Source organism: Hippocampus bargibanti, linkage group LG02 (assembly GCF_051943395.1).
Source record: "Hippocampus bargibanti isolate YZ-2025 linkage group LG02, ASM5194339v1, whole genome shotgun sequence".
Classification (NCBI taxonomy): Eukaryota; Metazoa; Chordata; class Actinopteri; order Syngnathiformes; family Syngnathidae; genus Hippocampus; species Hippocampus bargibanti.
Genome location: NC_142735.1, coordinates 30,336,149 through 30,353,747, shown reverse-complemented (window position 1 = coordinate 30,353,747; position 17,599 = coordinate 30,336,149). Strand labels below are relative to the sequence as shown.

The 17,599-nt window shown below is 45.1% G+C and overlaps 1 protein-coding gene across 2 annotated transcripts; it reads left to right on the top strand.

Annotated features, from left to right (window-relative positions):
- Positions 1 to 498: 498 nt before the first annotated feature.
- Positions 499 to 17,022, top strand: LOC148902382 (uncharacterized). Of its 2 annotated transcripts, none has more exons than XM_088990878.1 (10): positions 499 to 741; positions 930 to 1,084; positions 3,849 to 3,931; positions 3,994 to 4,148; positions 4,252 to 4,356; positions 5,310 to 5,627; positions 9,455 to 9,583; positions 13,602 to 13,680; positions 13,758 to 13,784; positions 14,939 to 17,022. In XM_088990878.1, the coding sequence occupies exons 3-10, from the start codon at positions 3,898 to 3,900 to the stop codon at positions 15,493 to 15,495; spliced, it is 1,404 nt and encodes a 467-aa protein (XP_088847004.1). In that variant the 5' UTR covers positions 499 to 741; positions 930 to 1,084; positions 3,849 to 3,897; the 3' UTR covers positions 15,496 to 17,022. The 2 variants fall into 2 exon arrangements, with proteins under 2 accessions (XP_088847004.1, XP_088847002.1); XM_088990876.1 differs by having other exon boundaries at positions 500 to 741; positions 3,845 to 3,931; positions 14,939 to 17,021.
- Positions 17,023 to 17,599: the final 577 nt, after the last annotated feature.

Genomic DNA, 17,599 nt, shown 5'->3' with positions numbered 1-17,599 from the left:
CCACTGGTGAAAAGGAGGTTTTGATTTTCTTTCATCTAGAACTGCTTCAGCCAACAAAGAAGGTGCAGAAAATGCTTACTGTTTGAATGTCTATTTGTGTCCTGTGTTGTGCCACATTATTTGTTTTTGACTTCAAGATGGCGCAGCATGAGTGGCTGTCTTTACAGCAGCTATACGTCTGTGTAAGCTCTCAGTCGTACAGGAGTGGTCCATCGATGAGAAGGTTTCTTCAGCCGTCATCTTTACAGCAGCTACTGTATTTTTTTTTTTTTTTTTTTTTTGCTGATATGAATGGTAAATTTCTTCACTGTGAGACAATTAAAGGCTCATTTAATCTAATTTGGTTTTTGACGAAAAATGTAGTTTATTTTATGCCTTGGTGTACAACTGAAAATGGCTTCTCAAACACACTGAGTGCACCTGAACGCACCACTCGTCTAAACTCCGCTTCCTTTGACGTGACTTCCTTGTGTTGTGTCTCATTGTAACCGACACATTGCTGTTGTTGAATAAAGCTTTTATTAAAAAGCAGACGTGTCTGGTTGAGATCTCCGCAAATCAGACATTATCCTCGCGTAGTTTTGTTAAATATCGATTAAAAAAAGCAGACATTGAATACATTGATTATAATGGGAAATATTTTGTTTCTCAAACAAATCGTTTTTTAGAACAGGTTTCTGGAATGGATTATGGTCGATAACCCAGGTTTTACTGTATATATCAAAGCATTGTCATCAAATGGTGAGTATAGTTTTGCTTTTTTGAATCTTGCTGTGCTGTGATTCTGTAAGGCTCAGTCATATAGGCCAAGTCCAGCCACTGTAAACTCACTCACATTGTGCGTCACACTCGGTAATAGGCAGGGCTTTATCATCACTGCTATAAAACAGCGATCATTGCTTGCCGTGTGTGTGTGTGTGTGTGTCAAGGGGGCACTCGGCTTCAAGGTAGCCAGGCAAGTTTCAATAAATCCAGAGTCCAAAGATCAGGGGACACCCCATGAAAATGACAAGACAGACAGCAGTGGGCGACCAGTCGTCTTCTCCAGCTGCTGAGCTTCATCTCCGCTTCCTCCGATTTGCAGGTACTACTCATAATTGCCACTGTTATTCCTGTCCTTCTTTTTAATCGTCAGGACTAAGCTGATTGTACAATTACAATTTAAAGAGAAACACAGTAAGTTGAACACTTTTTGTTGTTGCGAAAGTCATAGAAACAAAAAAGAAGTAATTCTGATATCCTCTGGTAGACCAGATAGAAGTTCACCTATTGTCATCTTGTCTTTTTTTTGTCTAAATAAACAAATTTTTCTGCCAGGGGCCTCATTTGTAGTTCTGGTTTCTTCTCAGGGGCCGTGATTAATTTGAGAAAGGCATTAGAATGTTTCATCCATTCCACATATGACATATAGAGCACACAACAAATTAATGAATAACTAGTTTTAAAACCTGAAGTAAAAAAAATATGATTGTTACTGTGGTTTACATGCGACGATTTGAAATTTCGGTTTTCAATTTGGATTAGCCATTATTAGTCTCGCAGTGGAGAAATTTACAATTGGTTGGGACTTCAGCAAGCATCATGGTGCTTGACATGCTTTCGCACGACAAATAAAATGTTGTAGCGAGGCCCCCGGGGCTTAAAGGACAACCGACGCCTCCAGACAAGTTGTCACGTTCCGGCGGCGACAGTGGCAGCTGGCGAGCAGGAACGTGTGGTATTGGCGGTGGATCGTTAAGCAGGACAGAGGCGTGGGTACCGGCAATGGATTTATTAACATAAAGCGCGGGTCCGAAAATACGCGGACTCGGTAAAAACTCGTGAAACAAACTCCAAATGACAACTGACAATGTTAGTGGGTGAGTGGCGGCAATCCACCCAACCACACTAACCAAGAAAAATAAAGTGGCACACGGGGGTGCAAAATAACCTACGACGCGGTGCAATAAACAAACGCGTTCGTGGCTAAAATCATTCCTCGGGCGAAGCAAATAATGTACTGGTAACAAGTTCCACGTACTGGCTTGGCACAAGGCGAAGTATCTTCCGACGCTGGGTGAGTGCCAGCGTCGGGTTTAAATGTCCACAGTTAATGAGGAGGAAATTGACAGCAGCTGGCGAGAGCGGCGGGAACGGAGGCCCCGCCCCGCTGTCAACTGGCTCATGACACAAGTTGTGTCCATAATTTGTAAAATCACTTCAACTGACTTCAACTGAGCGTATTTTACAAACATTTCACAGCATAAAGCTATAGTTTACGTTTTAAGACTCGCGCTGAATATTCAGGAAGTCTTGTTTTCGAGTTGATGATGATGCCCTAAGTGACATCACGGAGGGAATGCCCCTGACCGATAAAGCAACACACAATGCATTTTGGGTACTTTGTTTGGTCTGAAAACTTCGTGTTGATCCGTTGATGGCGACATTAGAAGGAAAAAACATGAATAACACGATGGTGAATCATTGTGTGTTGCACCAAGACTACTTTTTGATACTAGTTGACACAAATTCCCAGCAGTCAAATCAGCCCATATCCAATGAAGCTTGTGCGCCATGTTGTGCATTTTCTGGGAACTACATTGGAGTTCAGACGCCTCAAAATGAGACGGAAGGACTTCTTTAATCGATTGCAAACGTTTATACTTTGCTCTTCAGAACTATTTGAATCATGTTCATAACTGAATGAGTAACAAGAAAGCATCTTCTCCGAATCTGAAGCCATTGTTTCTATTCTGGAGCAAGGCAGTTTGTGACGTGTATCCTGGCGTGACGAAACAAGGGGGTGCGACCTTCTGAAACTGAAACTTTCTGAGGTCATTTTGAAGTAGTTTTGGGACACTTTAAGTCATTTTTATTGGTGTTTTTCATTTGACAAAAATATCAGCCTGCCTGTTTTGGGTATTTTAGATGCTATAAAACGTTTTTCTGATGTCAGTTAGGTAACAAAAAAATGGTGTCGGTTGTCCTTTAACTTTGACATCTGTGGTCTAAAGTGTATGCGCACCTGTTTGGTGCAATTTTATGGAGTTTTCAATGTGAATGCTTAAAACAAATTGTAAATCAAAGTACTGGTAGTTAGTACAAACCCTACTTGAGGAAAATTTGTGGTTTGTTTTATGGGTATCTTCACGATAAAACCATGTTGATGAAAAATAAATCTCCTCAAGTTTGTCATAATACAAATAATCTTGGGAATATGGGATGGGGAACTCTGAAAAAAAATAAGATTGTGAGTATAATTGCAATGTTGAGGAAAGAAAGAAAATAGCTAGATGGCTCTTAGATTATTCCACTAAATCGCTCAGGCCAAATAGTAGCTTGATATCTCTGGAACCAGATATCGACCTCGCTAACCAAAAATTGCTTATATTTATTCTTGTTAGTGCTCGCGAGCTATTTGAAGATATTAAGCTTGCCATCAAGTGTATATGGAACAAGCTAAATAGTGAGCTAGCCACATATCCGCTAACCAAGTAAGTCATTCGTTAGGAAGCTAGCGCGTAACGGTCGTCACCGCAAAGATACCCTTTTCTGTCCTAGCAACATAGCAACATTTTATTTTCATTATTTTTAGGTATTAATTTATCTATTTACTATTTATTTAATTATTTCTCCATCAGTTTATTTACTTGGTTTTATTCGTATTTATGTTACTTTCGGGTTGAGTGAACGCTGGCGCGTGTGGCTGCCGCTGCTCACCCGCAGAAAAAATAACCTGTGACTGTAAAGTGTCCTTGAGAGTTTTAAAAGGCGCTTAGAAATGAAATGTATTATTATTATTATTATTATTATTATTATTATTATTATTATTATTAAAATCTCAACTGACCCACTTGTCTACTAGCTAGCTAGCTGGCTAGCTAGTCCCCCGCTGTCCCAAAGATCCACGAAACGTCGATGGAGATGAAGAGCATTTTGAAATCGGACAGAAGTAAGTTTGGTGTACCGCCGGCCTCAGGATATGATGTGCGCTGACCACCTGGGCGTCTCCAGAGAACATCTTGCCGCTGAAGGCGCAAGAGCACAGCACTACGCAGAGCAGCTCCATCGGCGTCCTACGCTGGTGCCTGCCCGAGGAGGACATCCAGGCCCACAACTCGGCCCCGAGCAGGCCCATTGCCGGCGACAAATTTACCGGACGCTCGCAGGTCAGCAAACACCTTTTTTTTTTGTTTTGGCTCATCCACATCCACGTGTTTGAAATGTGGATTAGCTCAAGTATTCAAAGATTCCCGTGGCCGTTTGCCATAGAAGCAGCAGCAGCCTCGCCAGAGCAGCTTGAAGGATCTGCGCAGCCTGCAGGAGTGCGTGCAGTTCCTCCAACACTGGAAGGAGCAAGTGGATCGGGTTTGCAAGGTACACCAATTAGTTCGGCCCGAACCTGAAAAATGTGGGTGAATTCGGTTAAATTGGAGGGAAGGTTCCACTTGAGGCACAAAAAAGAAATCTGAACTAATTATTTGTAAATTCCAATTTTTTATCCCAACAAGTGATGCTGTTGCGCATGACAAGACTGACAAAAAAACTTGTAAGATCACATTGTTTTTTTTTAATCAAAACAGGAAACATTAGAAAATGACCCCCCGGAAACACAATCCCATCTCAAAAGCCACCTATTAAAAATTGCATTTTCTGTGTAGCTCTATCTCTTGTTTCTATTTATAATTGTATTTTATTTATTGTGTTCTATTTTCAATTGTATTTTATTTATTGTGTTCTTTTTAATTGTATTTTATTTATTGTGTTCTATTTTTAATTGTATTTTATATATTATTGTATCTAAGCTTGTCTGTGACTGTAAAGTGTCCATGAGAGCTTTGAAAGTCTCTTGAAATAAAATGGATTAGTATTATTAACACTCCGGCAACCATAACTGCGGGATTCCCCTCTCAAACAAACAAACAAACAAACTAACTAACTAACTAACTAACTAACTAACTAACTAACTAACTAACTAACTAACTAACTAACTAACTAACTAACTAACACAAACAAACAGACAAACACAAACAAATAAATAAACAAAGAAACATGCAGTGTAAATAAATAAATAAATACATTCAAGCAGGTTATTGATCATCTTTCCGAGCAAAACTGTACATGTTTGACCCTCGCCAGAATAAGTATTTGGTTTTGGTTTTGGTTTTCTTTTTGTAACATTTTAACATGATGATATTTCAAACAAACCCAATGTGATTCTCATCGAATGATTTTTTTGAGCTATTGAAAGGGGGAAATCGAAGTGTCCGTCGATCCTTGCGAACGCATTCCAAGCCATCTGACCAAACGACGTTGTCACCATTGGCCAGGGCGGCGTTTCTGATCTGCGCCCGGCGGCCAGCGACACTGACAAGTCTGACTCAAGGACGGAGCGCAGTCTGGAGGAGAGCCGGAAACTCATCTTGGAATGGGCCAATGAACTACGCCATGCGGACAAAGTATGTCCTTGCCCCGCCGCCACCCTGACGGCCGATGTGTTGCCAGAAGTGCCTCACGCGTTGGCGGAGGTCGCGGAGGTCAAGCCCCTGTCAGCTGAAGCGCCGGAACCCAACAAGGACTTTGACGCCAACGAGGACGCGCAACTGAGGGTCATGGAGTGGGCCAAAGAGGTGCAGAAGGTCTCCGAGGTGAGAAACCGCCTAACGCCCCCCCACATGACTCCCACAGACACACTCAAGTCTGTTGACAAGCTTCACGTCGTCTCAATGTGCAGTTGATCATGTTGGGGCATCGATGCTAATTAACAGAGATAGTCTATGGTGTTTAGCATTTTATGTTAGCATGAAGCTAATGTAGCCACAAGGGGGCATAAGCCAGTGTCTTATTGTGCCAGTCCCTAGCTCGGATAAATACAGAGGGTTGTGTCAGGAAGGGCATCCAACGTAATTTTTTTGGCCAAAACAAATATGCGAATCAAACCTCTGAATCCCATACCGGATCGGTCGGGGCCCTGGTTAACAACGGCCGCCTGTTGACCTTCAAGGTGCCGGTGGAAAATGGACTACTGTTGGTCGAAGAAGGAGAGGAGGGAGGTGTGCCCGGAGGAAAAGAGAGAAATGGAACGCCAAGAGTATAGAGCTAGGAGTAGGAACTTTGAATGTAGGAACAATGACAGGTAAAGGTCGAGAGCTGGTTGACATGATGCGGAGAAGGAAGGTAGACACACTGTGTGTCCAGGAGACCAGGTGGAAAGGGAGCAAGGCTAGAAGCTTAGGGTCAGGGTTTAAGTTGTTCTATCATGGTGAAGACAGAAAGAGAAATGGAGTTGGGGTTATCTTAAGAGAGGAGTTTGTTAGGAATGTCTTAGAAGTAATAAGAGTATCCGATAGAATGATGAGTCTGAAGCTAGAAATTGAAGGTGTGATGTTCAATGTTGTTTGTGGATATGCCCCACAAGTAGGGTGTGAGCTGGCGGAGAAGGAGAAATTTTGGTTGGACTTTGATGAAGTCATGCAGCACATCCCGAGAAGTGAGAGGGTTGTAATTGGTGGAGACTTCAATGGACATGTTGGCGCAGGAAACAAAGATGATGAGGACGTGATGGGCAGGTTTGGATTCCAGATGAGGAACGCCGAAGGACAGATGGTAGAAATGGCTATTGTGAATACTTTCTTTCAGAAGAGACAGGAACATAGGGTGACCTATAAGCGTGGAGGCAGAAGTACACAGGTAGGCTACATTTTGTATCAACGGTGCCATCTGAAGGAAGTCAGTGACTGCAAAGTAGTGGTTGGTGAGAGTGTAGCCAGACAGCATAGGTTGGTGGTGTGTAGGATGACCCTGACAGTGAGGAAGATGAAGACCCCAAAGGCTGAAGTGAAGACAAAATGGTGGAAGTTGAAAAAAGAAGAGTATTGCATGACATTTAGGAAGGAGGTAAGACGAACACTGGGTGGGCAAGAGGTCCTTTCAGATGACTGGCAAACTACAGCGAACATAATCAGAGACACAGTCCGGAAAGTACCTGGTGTATCTAGTGGAAGAAAGGTAGATAAGGAGACTTGGCGGTGGAATGGGGAGGTGCAGGAGTGTATACAGAGAAAGAGGTTAGCAAAGAAGAAGTGGGACACTGAGAGGACAGAAGAGAGTAGACAGCAGTACAAATAGATGCAGCGCACAGTAAAGGTGGCAAAGGCCAAACAAAAGGCCTATGATGACTTGTATGCTCGACTGGACAGCAAGGAAGGTGAGACTGATCTTTACAGGCTGGCGAGACAGAGAGGCAAAGAGGGGGTGATGAAGGATACAGATGGCAATGTATTAACAGGTGCCAGTAGTGTTATGGCAAGATGGAAAGAGTACTTTGAAGAATTGATGAATGAGGAAAATGAGAAGGAACAAAAAGGAGAAGATGTGACTATTGTGGACCAAGACGTAGCAAGCATTAGCAAGGATGAAGTGAGGAGGGTGCTGAAGAGGATAAAGGGGGGAAAGGCACTCAGGCCTGATGGTTTACCAATCGAGGTATGGAAGTGTCTTGGAGAGGTGGCGGTGGTGTTCCTCACTGGGTTATTCAACAATATTTTAGATGGTGAACAGATGCCTGAAGAATGGAGACGAAGTTGTGCTAACTACAGAGGAATAAAGTTGATGAGCCATACAATGAAACTGTGGGAAAGAGTAGTTGAAGCTAGACTAATAGCAGAAGTGAACATTTGTGTGCAGCAGTATAGCTTCATGCCAAAAAAGAGTACGACAGATGCAGTGTTTGCTTTAAGAATGCTGATAGAGAAGTACAGAGAAGGTCAGAAGGAATTGAATTGTGTCTTTTTATATCTGGAGAAAGCGTATGACAGGGTGCCCAGAGAAGACCTGTGGTATTGCATGACGTAGTCTGGAATGACAGAAAAGTATGTCGGAGCGGTGCAAGACATGTATCATGACTGTAAGGCAGTTGTGAGGTGTGCTGTCGGTGTGACAGAGGAATTCAAGATGGAGGTGGTACTCCACCAGGGGTCTGCTCTGAGCCCTTTCTTATTTGCTATGGTGATGGACAGGCTGATAGACGATGTTAAACAAGAATCTCCTTGGACCATGATGTTTGCAGATGACATTGTGATCTGTAGCGAGAACGGGGAACAGGTGGCGGAGAAACTCGAGATGTGGAGATATGCCCTGGAAAGGAGAGGAATGAAGATCAGTCGCAGCAAGACGGAATATGTGAGTGAATGAGAGGGATCCAAGTGCAAGAGTGATGCTACAGGGAGAAGAGATAAAGAAGATGGGGGATTTTAAGTACTTGAGGTCAACTGGCCAGAGCAATGGAGAGTGTGGAAAAGAGGTGAAGAAGTGTGTCCAGGCAGGCTGGAGCGGCTGGAGAAAAATGTCAGGTGTGATGTGTGATAGAAGGGTTTCAGCTAGGATGAAAGGGAAAGTGTATAAAACAGTGGTGAGACCAGCCATGATGTTTGGACTGGAGACAGTGCCATTAAAAAAAAGAGAGGAAGCCGAGCTGGAGGTAGCAGAGCTGAAGATGTTGAGGTTTTCTTTGGGAGTGACCAGGTTGGATAGGATCAGGAATGAGTACATTAGAGGGACAACTCATATTCGAGGCTTTGGAGAGAAAGTCAGAGAGGCCAGACTGAGATGGTTTGGACATGTCCAGAGGAGAGAGAGCGACTATATTGGGAGAAGGATGCTGAGCCTTGAACTGCCAGGCAGGAGAGGAAGACCGAAGAGGAGGTTTATGGATGTGGTCAAAGAGGACATGAAGATAGCTGGTGTGAGAGAAGAGGATGCACAGAACCGGGATAGATGGAGGACATTGATTCGCTGTGGCGACCTCTGAAGCGAAAAGACGAAAAGAAGAAGAAGATGTTAGCATGAAGCTAACAGATTTTCAGCTTTCACAAAATTATCAAGCAAGAATGGCAGGCAAAATCCCGTTGACTGGTTGACACGTCTGCCTTGCAATGCAAAGGTCCAGTGTTCAAATCCGGGTTTCATGCATGGAGTTCACATGCTCTCACCCTGCCAGAATGGCTTTTCTCCGGGTACTCCTGCTACACTCCCGCGTTCCAAAAACATGCACGGGAGGTCAATGGATAATTCAGAATGATGAGAAAGGACATTTGTTGTTTTTTTTTTGTCCACTTTGAGACTGGTTGGCAAACCGACTCCCCAAAGTCACTCGCGATAGGCTCTGGCACACCTGCGACCCTCCTAAGGACAAAGCCGCCCAGATAATGAATGGCTGTAATCTTGATGCGAGGGAACCAAGTTCATGTCACAATTTTTCAGCAATGCTAATTTCACTGAGTCTCCCTATGGTGTTTGGTATTTTGTATTAGCATAAATCTAGTGGAAATTCATTTTAAGGACAGAAAGGATTGGGGGATCTCAATGCCTAGGAACTGTGTTTGAGTGAGTTGATGATAGTGTTATGTGTGTTAGCATTAAGCGAGTGGACAAAAAAATGTTTTCTTGAATCTGTATGTTGTTAATTTTTTTTCAGAGCTGCGGGGTGCAAAGTGACGAGCTGGGCAAAGTGCTGCGCCTGCTGGGCCTCAAGAAGAAGCGACTGGTCAGCCTGCTGCCCCTGCTGGAGTTCATCACATGGTCGCTCCTCAAGGAGGACAACGCGGTGAGTACACCATCGAGCCGTGTGGAAATTTAGGAAAGATCGAGGAGGAAGAAATTAGAAAAAATAAAATAATAAAGGTACTACCAGCTGTCCATCATAGGTGATGATGACGCTTGCTCCAAGGGAGGGGATGTTGGGGCGGGGGGTGGGGGGAGCTTAGCGACGGTGTCGCTGGTGCCACTTCTCATGGGCATAGAGCCCAATCCTTGAACCGCAGACACGTCCGCAGATGGTACACGGGAGGCCGGATGTCAGGGAGGTACCAGTTGCCCGCTGGTGCCGTTGACTGTGTCTCTCTAATTGTCTGGCTTGGTTGATTTGATGTGTTTCAGAGACTATCCTGGCACACGTGGTCTGCCATGCCAGGTTTGTCGGTTGGATGCCAAAGTTTCGAGCTGCGTGGTGTTGATGTTGGCTCGTTTGAGGGGTTCCCTGGTGTAGTCCTTGAGGCGTCGCTTTTGCCCCCTTGCAGAGCCCTTTGCGTCTTTCAGCTGTCCATAGAGGACTTGGCGGGGCAGGCGGTGATCGGGCATGCGGATGGTGTGTCCAATGCACCGAAGATCTTTCTTTGCAACTGCCGCTTCCATGCAGATGGAATTTGTGCGCTGTAGGACGTCTGAGTGGGGAACTCGATCTTCCCAGGACAGGCCAAGGATCTTCTGCAGGCTGCGGATGTGGAAGGCCTCAAGGGTAGTAATGTGCTGGTGGTATATGGTCTATGTTTCTGCCCCATAGAGGAGACTGGACAGACATACTGCGTTGTATACAGCAATCTTGGTTCCAATTCTCAGGTTCGGTTCCTAAAGACCAAACGAGGCTTTATTTATACGTTTGTGTACTTCAATGTCAAGGGAGAAATTGGAAGACAAAGTGGAGCCAATGTAGGTAAAATGATCCACTATAAATATTGATGTGAAGACTGGGTGGTGTGGGAGTCTTAGACACAGGTTGGAACATGAGCTCTGGTTTTTATATGTTGATCTGGAGACCAAAATACTGGTACAAGCTAGAAATGTTGTTGAGAGCATGCTGCATAGATTCTGAGCTGTGAGCGAGTACAGCACAGTCATCAGCATACTGAAGTTCGCTGATGTGGCAGATATTTGTCTTTGTGTGGGCCTCGAGCCGTCTGATGTTGAAGAGGTTTCCATCGAGGCGGTACTCCACCCGGAGGCCATCTTCATGTCCGATGCCTTTGTGAAAAAGGCACGTGACAGCAGAGATGAGGATGTTGAAGAGCACTGGAGCCGATACACAGCCCTGCTTCACCCCAGCATTCACCCCGAAGAGCTCTGACTGGAGCTCTCCAAAAAGTACTCTGGCTTGCATCCCGTCATGTAGCTGCTGGAGGATGCAGAGAAACTTGGGTGGTACCCCAAGTTTAGAGAGGTGTTTCCATAGCAACTCACGATTGACGGTGTCAAATGCTTTGTTAAGATCTATGAAGGCTATGTAGAGGTCCAGACGATGTTCTCTGCTCTTCTCCATAAGCTGCCTTAATGCAAAAATCATATCTGTGGTGGATCTTGTCTTCCGGAAACCACACTGTGTTTCTGGAAGCACAGACTCTGAGAGATGCTTGACCAGACTACTGAGCATGATTTTGGCCAAAATTTTCCCTGCGGTGGAGAGGAGAGAGATGTCTCGGCTATTCCCACAGGCTGTTTTGTCCCCTTACTTTTTGTAAGCTACAATGATGTTGTCGTCCTTCCAGTCCTGTGTGAGCTTCCCATGTTCCCAGATATTATGTATAAGGAGGTGCAGAGGAGATAACCTCCGTGTTTGTAAACTTCCGCAGGGATGCCATCAGGTCCAGCACTTTTGTTGTTCTTCAGGCTCATGATGCCTTGCTGGGTCTCAGAAAAAGATGGTGAGGTGTTGAGGCTCGTGATTGGCGGCAGGTCTGAAAGATTGTCCAGAATTTGTGAGTTGACGGGGTTGGTGGTGTTGAGAAGAGTCTCAAAATGGTTTGCCCAGCGATCAAGGATCCACACTCCGGACGGTAAACCGCAATCGTCGGAGCATCCCCCCTGCGGCCGAAACTTCAAAAAACGAATCACAAAAAAACTCAGCATTGCTTCGTGGAATGTCCGCACGCTGTTGGACCTTGCTCAAACCGCTGAGAGGCCCCACCGGAGGACAGCACTTGTAGCCATGGAGCTCTCAAGATACAACATCGACATTGCAGCCCTCAGCGAGACCAGACTACATGGAGAAGACTCCCTGACAGAGGTTGGTGCAGGGTATACCTTCTTCTGTAAAAGGGTCCCCGAAGGCAACCGCCGTATCCATGGAGTTGGCTTTGCTGTGAAGTCCCAACTGCTGCAATACATTTCGGAATCCCCTATGGGCATCAATGAAAGGCTGATGACCTGGCACATTCCCTTGGCAAAGGGACGCTTCGCTACACTCATCAGTGGTGACGCCCCAACTCTGGATGCCAACCACATTGTCATCTCCGTCGTCCAAGGACAGATCCCAATGGAAAGCTCTGCTGCACAGCACTGACCAACCCCACCGTCAAAGCCAACCTTCAACGTCTACTTGCCGAAAAACTCGACAAGATCACAGAGGACCCGGGTCGACTGGCAAGCTCTGCCTTAGGCTATTTACAGCATAGCCTCAGAAGTGCTTACACAGTCAAGGAGAAGACACCAGGATTGGTTCGATTCAAACTCGGATGAAATTCAGTCCATGCTAAAAGCAAAACATGAGGCCCACAAAGTTCTCCACATCTTACACCCGGAAAGCAATCGTTACCGAAGCAAAGGCAGCAACTCAGCGGGCACTCCGTGTCATGGAGGACCCCTGGTGTTTGCAGAAGGCACATGAGATCCAAAATCTGGCAGACTGTAACAACACCCAGGGTTTCTACAATGCCATCCAAGATCTGTATGGCCCTAGAAAGCCAACACTTGCTCCAGTGCAATCTGCTGATGGCTCAATGCTCCTTAAGGACTGCCATGAGAATAAAGACACACACACACACACACACACACACACACACACACACACACACACACACACACACACACACACACACACACACACACACACACACACACACACACACACACACACACACAGTTAAGAAGGTAACAAAGCATTAAAAGGTAGGACCGAGTTGGGAGTCGTCGTAAAGCAAAGTGATAAGGCGCCACTTGTGTAATACATTATTGGTGTGTGTGCGTGAGTGCAAACAATGAATCAGGTCACTTTGTTTATATAAGTGCAGATACATACGACACGGTTGCCATTTTATTGCCCATCCCTCACGATGCAGATCGAAAAAAACCCTCAGGGAAACTTTTGGCCTTGGATTATTTCTTCAGTTGTTTTCACTCTCTCTCTCTCTCTCCATCCATCCACCTCTATCTCGATCTACCTCTGTCTCTAACCCTCTTTCTCACTCTCTCTCTTTCTCTCGCTCTCTCTCCATCCATCCATCTCTATCTCATTCTCTTTCTCTCTCTGTCTCTCCCTCTCTCTCTCACTCTCTCTCTCTCTCTCTCTCTCTATCCATCTATCTATTTATTTATTTGTTCGATTGTAGCAAAGTTCTTCATTGTGTGACTATTAATAGCTTTCTGATTCTGATATGTTTATTTGTATATTTGTATATCTATTTATGTATGTATTTATTCATTTATGTATTCATCTATATATTTATTTATGTATTATTTTTAAACTGTTATTTATTTATTTGTTCGTTCATTCATTTGTTCATTCATTTCTTTATTTTTGCATTGTTTATTATTTTAACCAACCAGGTTATCAGTCGATGGGGTACAACATACATCAATGGTTGAAATATCGATACTCAGTATCACCGCCTTATTTGGAAGTATCGGTTCTTTGTGGAGGTGCCGATACCAGCCAACCATACTTGAATTGATATTTTATTTGCTCCTTTCGTTTGGGACACTTGTTTTTTTCAATTGGCTCGGGTTAAAGATTTACAGTTTTTCTGGGAAGTCGGCTCACTAACGTGCTTGAATTTTGTTTCTTGTTTTTGAAGGGAACAATCCCACAGTTGTGGTTGCCGGCAAAGCAGCGCATATGGAAAGCGGGGACGTCGCGATACATCCCCAATTCGGGTAAGTTTTTCATTTCACGATCGATTTTTAGCGCCGGACGTTTGTACCAACGTGCGACCGATCTGTCTTGTTTGCAGTTTGGAGTTGGATCTGCAGCGCAGAAGGTGAGTCCAAATTGTTAGCTGTTTTGCCGAGCATTTCATTCGGTGGGGGTGGGGAAAGTTGGGGAGAGAGTTTGGACTTAGCATATCGGTACCGGGCTCTTTATTTGTAGAATGGTAGTAGAAAGTTACTCTCAGAGAAGTGACACACAGATGTCTCGCAGAGCTTGATCATGGCATGGAGTCGAGCGAGTCGTACTGTGAAACTCCGTCCGATGCTGAGCAGGTCTCTGGGAGTTGCGTGTGTGTCTAAGTCCGAGATGATTATGATCTTCTGTAACACGACGGCTGCGCCTTTATACCATTTCCAAGCGTGCGAAATGTGTCAGGCTGAGTTTCACATGAAAGCAGCGGTGCGCACCTGTGACGCCACAAACGCACACCTCGTTCCTGTTTCTCAATGATCTCCTTCTTCTCCTCGACTGTAATTTTTTTTTGTGTCTTCTTCGGCTGAACATGTGCCTGTGGTGGGGTCTTTTTCGGTCCTATAACAGCAAAAGTATAATTGAAGACGATCGATGTGTGCACTCATAGAAAGGGGTTGTGGAACGGTAGGTTGCCTGGGGCGCTGTTCGGTCGTGTGCTTTGGTGTTCTTCCGCCAAAGATTACTCCGCAAGCCGTGGTGAGGCGGCGCACCGTGTGTATCCTGAAAAGTAGTGCTTAATCCAAGGTTAACTTTTCATAAATTTAACGTTCGTAAACCGAGGCCCCACTGTATATATATAGGGCCAAAACTATCAGCAAAAAAATTTTGTTCGCTGACGAAGCCTCTTGAATAAGAAGCGAAATGACCGACACCTTCAAAGAAGTACAGATGACAGCTAAAGAAACCTTCCATCGTTAAACGTCTTGGTAAAAAAATGAATGAAGAACTTAATGGACTGCAAAAAGCCGAAGTCGTACGCAGCAAGGGAACGATTGGCATCGACCACCGATATCCGGGGGGGTGGGGTGGGACGACCTTATTTAGCACTCCGCAATTTTCGGGCCCCAAAATTTTCCTCGCCATGAAAGACGTGAACTTAATTTTCCGGCTGACTTTGACGGGGTGGCAAATATCCCGTCAGTTGGCTCCTTTTTGCGACGGATCTGCGTCCGAGTCCGACGACGGGCGTGGTGTTCGACTTGACCGAGACATTTTTGTGGTTTGCGGCAGCTGATGTGATCCTGGACCCGATGACCAACCACCCGTGGCTGACCCTGTCCGAGGACCGGCGTCAAGTCCAGGAGGGCCGTTCGCTAGGCGAGCCGCCGTACAGCCCGCAGCGCTTTGACGGCTGGCCCTGCGTGCTGGCCTGGGAGGGCTACGGCGCTGGGCGCCACTACTGGGAGGTGGACGTGGCCAACACCGGCTACTGGCGACTGGGTGTGGCCGCCGCCCGCTCCCGACGCACTGGCCGCTTCCCCATGTGCCCTGAGACGGGCTACTGGTGCCTGTGGCGCGGGACCCACCAGTTCTACGCTTGCACCAAGCCCGAGACGCCGCTGCCCACCGGCCTGGCACCGCGCCGGGTGGGCGTCTACTTGGACTGCCAGGAGGGACAAGTGTCCTTCTACAACGCCCACAACAGGACACACATCTACACCTTCAGCAGCAATTTCAAGGGCAAGGTCTATCCGCTCTTTGCGCCGCTCGATGGCCGCACCCTCATGACCGTCGTGCCGCCACGTCGTGCCTGGACCACCGCTGACACCGCTTTGTTGGTTGCTTGACAAGGCGGAAGGGGTGACATGTGTAAACCATATCGGAGAAAGCCACGTCACCTTGACCAGAGAAACAATAACCAAAAAAAAAAAAACATATTCATACTCGCAGCGTATAATGTGCTTTAGAGCACAGGTGTCAAAGTCAAGACCCGTGGGCCACATCTCTCCGACCACATCATTTTATTCGGCCCGCGAGAGCAAATCAAACTTGTGAAATTCTATGATGCTTGCTAAAGTCTGAACCAAAATTTCAAATTGGCCCGTGTAAACCACAATAACAGTCATTACTTTTTACTTCAAAATTTAAAACTAGTTATTCATTCATTTGTTGTGCGCTCTGGATGAAATATGTGGAGGGGATGAAACATTCTAATCGCTTCTCCAAATTCATAACACAGTTCCTGAGAGGAAACAGTAACAACAATGTGGCCTGCCGCAAAAAAAAACAAATGTTTGACACCCTTGCGCTACAGCAGACATGTCCAGCTCCAGGCCTGGAGGTCCAGTGTCCTGCCTGTTTTCTATCTGACCCGCCTGCAACACACTTGATTCAGATGATCAACAGCTCTGAAGCAGCATCAAAACGGTCCTGACACCCATTTGCCAAGATAACAAGTCAAAAGCAAGTGAACCGAAGTGGACATTTGGCGGATACCCTTACAGTAAAAGCAGGGAAAAGTCAAGTGATGTTTGGTTATGTATTTTTTTCCCCTAAACTAAAGGAATTAGCTAGCTAGCTTTCTATCTATTTGAGTTATTCCGGGTTGACTGAACGCTGGCGCGTGTGACTGCTGCTGCTCACCCACGGCAAAAAACATAAAGTGACCTTGAGAGTTTTGAAAGGCGCTTAGAAATGAAATGTATTATTATTATTATTATTATTAAGATGTAGCTTTTCGGTCATTATTATTATTATTTTCAAAAAGGACCCCCCCTCACCTACACCCACTACCAGTGAGAAAGTGCAATAATAGTAAATGTTTATTTATGGCTTGATGAGATGAAAAATGGAAGAGAGGGAGGCCGAAGCTGGAAGGCGAGGGGCAAGATGGGTCACCAGAGGGTCACTTTGTGCATCTTGCTCCATCCGCAGATTTCTTTTTGATGTTAAAAGAAGAAAATGAAACATTGTAACTATTTACGGTCATGGCAGATATTTGTGGCTCCGGTTTGATTTAATTTTCTTTGATTAAAAATTGATGAAAAAAATCCCCCTGTATCTACCCCGGTCAAGGATGACGCTTCGTACTGATGTCACGACGTTTATTGTGAAACACTTGAACACCGTGAAAACTATAAAGAACATTGAAACAACAACATTACAATAAGTTCGACAAAACATTCAGTCAATAAGGAAATTAATAACGTACCGTGTGCACCTTATTAACCGAAAGTAGATAAACAAAATAGACTTGAAACTTTCGTTGCTCTGCTTGTCTCTCTCTCTCGAGACTTTCGTTCCGTCTGTCTCGCCGTACTTGCTTTTATCTAAAACACCTGACACGGAAGCGGAAGTGACAATGACAAACAAATAAAGTATCGAAGACGATTTTTAGAAAAACACACATATAAAGTTTCGCATAGAAACATTAAACACTTTTACAGAACCATAAGTCTAAATAAATTATATTTTTGTTGTCGTGGCAACCAATGACAAGATACCCGCCAGTTACACCCCCCATTACTTTTTTTGCATTTTGTGGGTTCATTTAACACACAGGTGTCAAAGTCAAGGCCCGGTGGCCAAATCTGGCCCAGCACGGCATTTTATTCGGCCCATGAAAGCAAATCAAGCACGTCAAGTGCCATCATGCTTGCTCAAGTCCGAACTAAAATTCCAAACTGTCCCATGTAAACCACAATAACAGGCATTATGTTGGACTTCAAATTCGAAAAGTAGTACAGGTAACATCCAATTTACAACCGGTGCGAGTTACGACCACCCATACTTACAACCACGACCGCCAGACCCTCTTGTTTTTTATTCTACAGCTGGGACCACGACGGTGGCAGCCCGGCAACTCTGCAGTGTTTTTGCGATGCATTTAGTAGAATAAAGACTCGAAATGGCCCTTCTTGTTTAGATTGAACAATTAGGATGTTTATTTGC

Bases quoted from the DNA above. Each gene is read 5' to 3' on its own strand.
- LOC148902382 (XM_088990878.1), top strand. From the start codon at position 3,898: ATGGAGATGAAGAGCATTTTGAAATCGGACAGAA. The intron at 3,932-3,993 runs GTAAGTTTGGTG...GGGCGTCTCCAG, and splicing joins CATTTTGAAATCGGACAGAA to AGAACATCTTGCCGCTGAAG. The intron at 5,628-9,454 runs GTGAGAAACCGC...ATTTTTTTTCAG, and splicing joins AGGTGCAGAAGGTCTCCGAG to AGCTGCGGGGTGCAAAGTGA.